A 1,281-nucleotide genomic window follows, 5' to 3' on the forward strand; every position below is an offset into this window, starting at 1 on the left:
TGCTCTCCAGTCGGGCCTCCAGATTCGCGGTGCTTTGCAGCCTCTCCTGGGGCCCCTCGGCGTCTCCCCTCCCCTCCAACCTTCGGAACAAAGTTACTGGAAGAACGGCCGGGCGAAACGGACAGGAATGGGGACGGCCAGGTGCGCGTGAGCCCTACCATCCCCGCCCGCCGACCAAGCGCCGACCCCTCACCTTTGCCCTCGCCCCGGCGCCGAGGAGCCAAGGCAAGGAGGGGTTTCCGACCTGCGCCAGGTGGTGGCGGCGAGGACTGGCAGGAGGCGAGCACGCGGAGGGCCGGGGGCCGGCGCGCCCACCCCCAAGGCCGGGCGACCCCCACCTCCACGCCGGCCCGCTCTCCCCCGCCCCGCCCCGCCCCCCGCGCCGCGCCGCGCGCGTCTCCGGGGTCAGCCCTCCGGAGCGTGCGTGAGTGTGTCCCCGGGCTCCCGCGCCTCGGTCGGCTCCGCCGCCGCCGGCTCCGCGCCGCACGGCTCAGCGCCGGAGAACTGGAGTGAAGAAGCGGAGCCGGCGGCCGGCTCCGGGCAGGAGATCGACCTACCCTCGCCTCCGACCCGATCGCGGGCAGGAACCGGGAAGGGGTGGGGCCCCGCGTGGACGGCGAGGACGCGAGGCTCGCAGCGCGCCCGAGTTGGGCGTAAAGGTCGGCCAGAGAGGGTCGATGGGGGAGGCTGAGGGCGAAGCGAGAAGTCGCTGCCAGGCATTGACTGCAGTGTGTCCCGGGGTGGGCGCCAACTGGGCGCCGCCGCTCCCAAGTGGCGAGCCCTCCGGTGCTGGAAGGGCGTCCTCCGCAGGGCAGGTCTCCAGGAGGCTCGGGTGGTGACCCCAGGCCGGGCGGCGAGCTGCGTCTGCAAATATAGACAGATAGAGGTGACAAGGGTAGACTTGGAATTTCTTAAATCGGGGCTCGCCGACAGTCAGGTGATCAGCATGACTTCTAAATTTAACGCCGCTTGGTCCTGGGGAGTAGCTTACAACTTCACGGGAACTGCTCCTGCAACTCTGCGCTTCCAGGAGGGGACCCTCCAGCAGCTGTGGAGAGAAATAGCAGGTTATTAAGAACCTGTTTAATATTAAATAGAGCCCATTGTTCTGGGCTTTGAGTTCCATAATGCCCCCAAATGGATCAGCAGATAAATGAACTATTCATGCATTTCTTAGCAGAGGATGGCTTCCCCCCACCCCACCCATAACATATAATGCATCGCAGATAACGCTTACCTAATGAAACTAGAAAATTGCATTGTTCGTGACTGCTTTGCACT

General features: G+C 65.1%; 1 protein-coding gene across 10 annotated transcripts in view; it reads right to left on the bottom strand.

Moving 5' to 3' along the window:
- RBMS3 (RNA binding motif single stranded interacting protein 3) overlaps positions 1-835 on the bottom strand; it is a 1,359,438-nt gene extending 1,358,603 nt beyond the window's left edge. For 9 of the 10 annotated variants that reach the window (XM_040481151.1, XM_040481142.1, XM_040481146.1 and 6 more), the window contains exon 1: positions 558-835. In XM_040481151.1, coding sequence (XP_040337085.1) covers positions 558-720 — 163 coding nt within the window. In that variant the 5' untranslated portion in view covers positions 721-835. Of the gene's footprint in view, positions 1-193; positions 322-557 lie in introns of those variants that run through there. The other variant, XM_040481150.1, reaches the window with a different exon arrangement.
- Between the last annotated feature and the right edge of the window lie 446 nt (positions 836-1,281).

Source organism: Herpailurus yagouaroundi, unplaced genomic scaffold (genome assembly GCF_014898765.1).
Source record: "Herpailurus yagouaroundi ecotype Mexico unplaced genomic scaffold, PumYag 159, whole genome shotgun sequence".
NCBI lineage: Eukaryota > Metazoa > Chordata > Mammalia > Carnivora > Felidae > Herpailurus > Herpailurus yagouaroundi.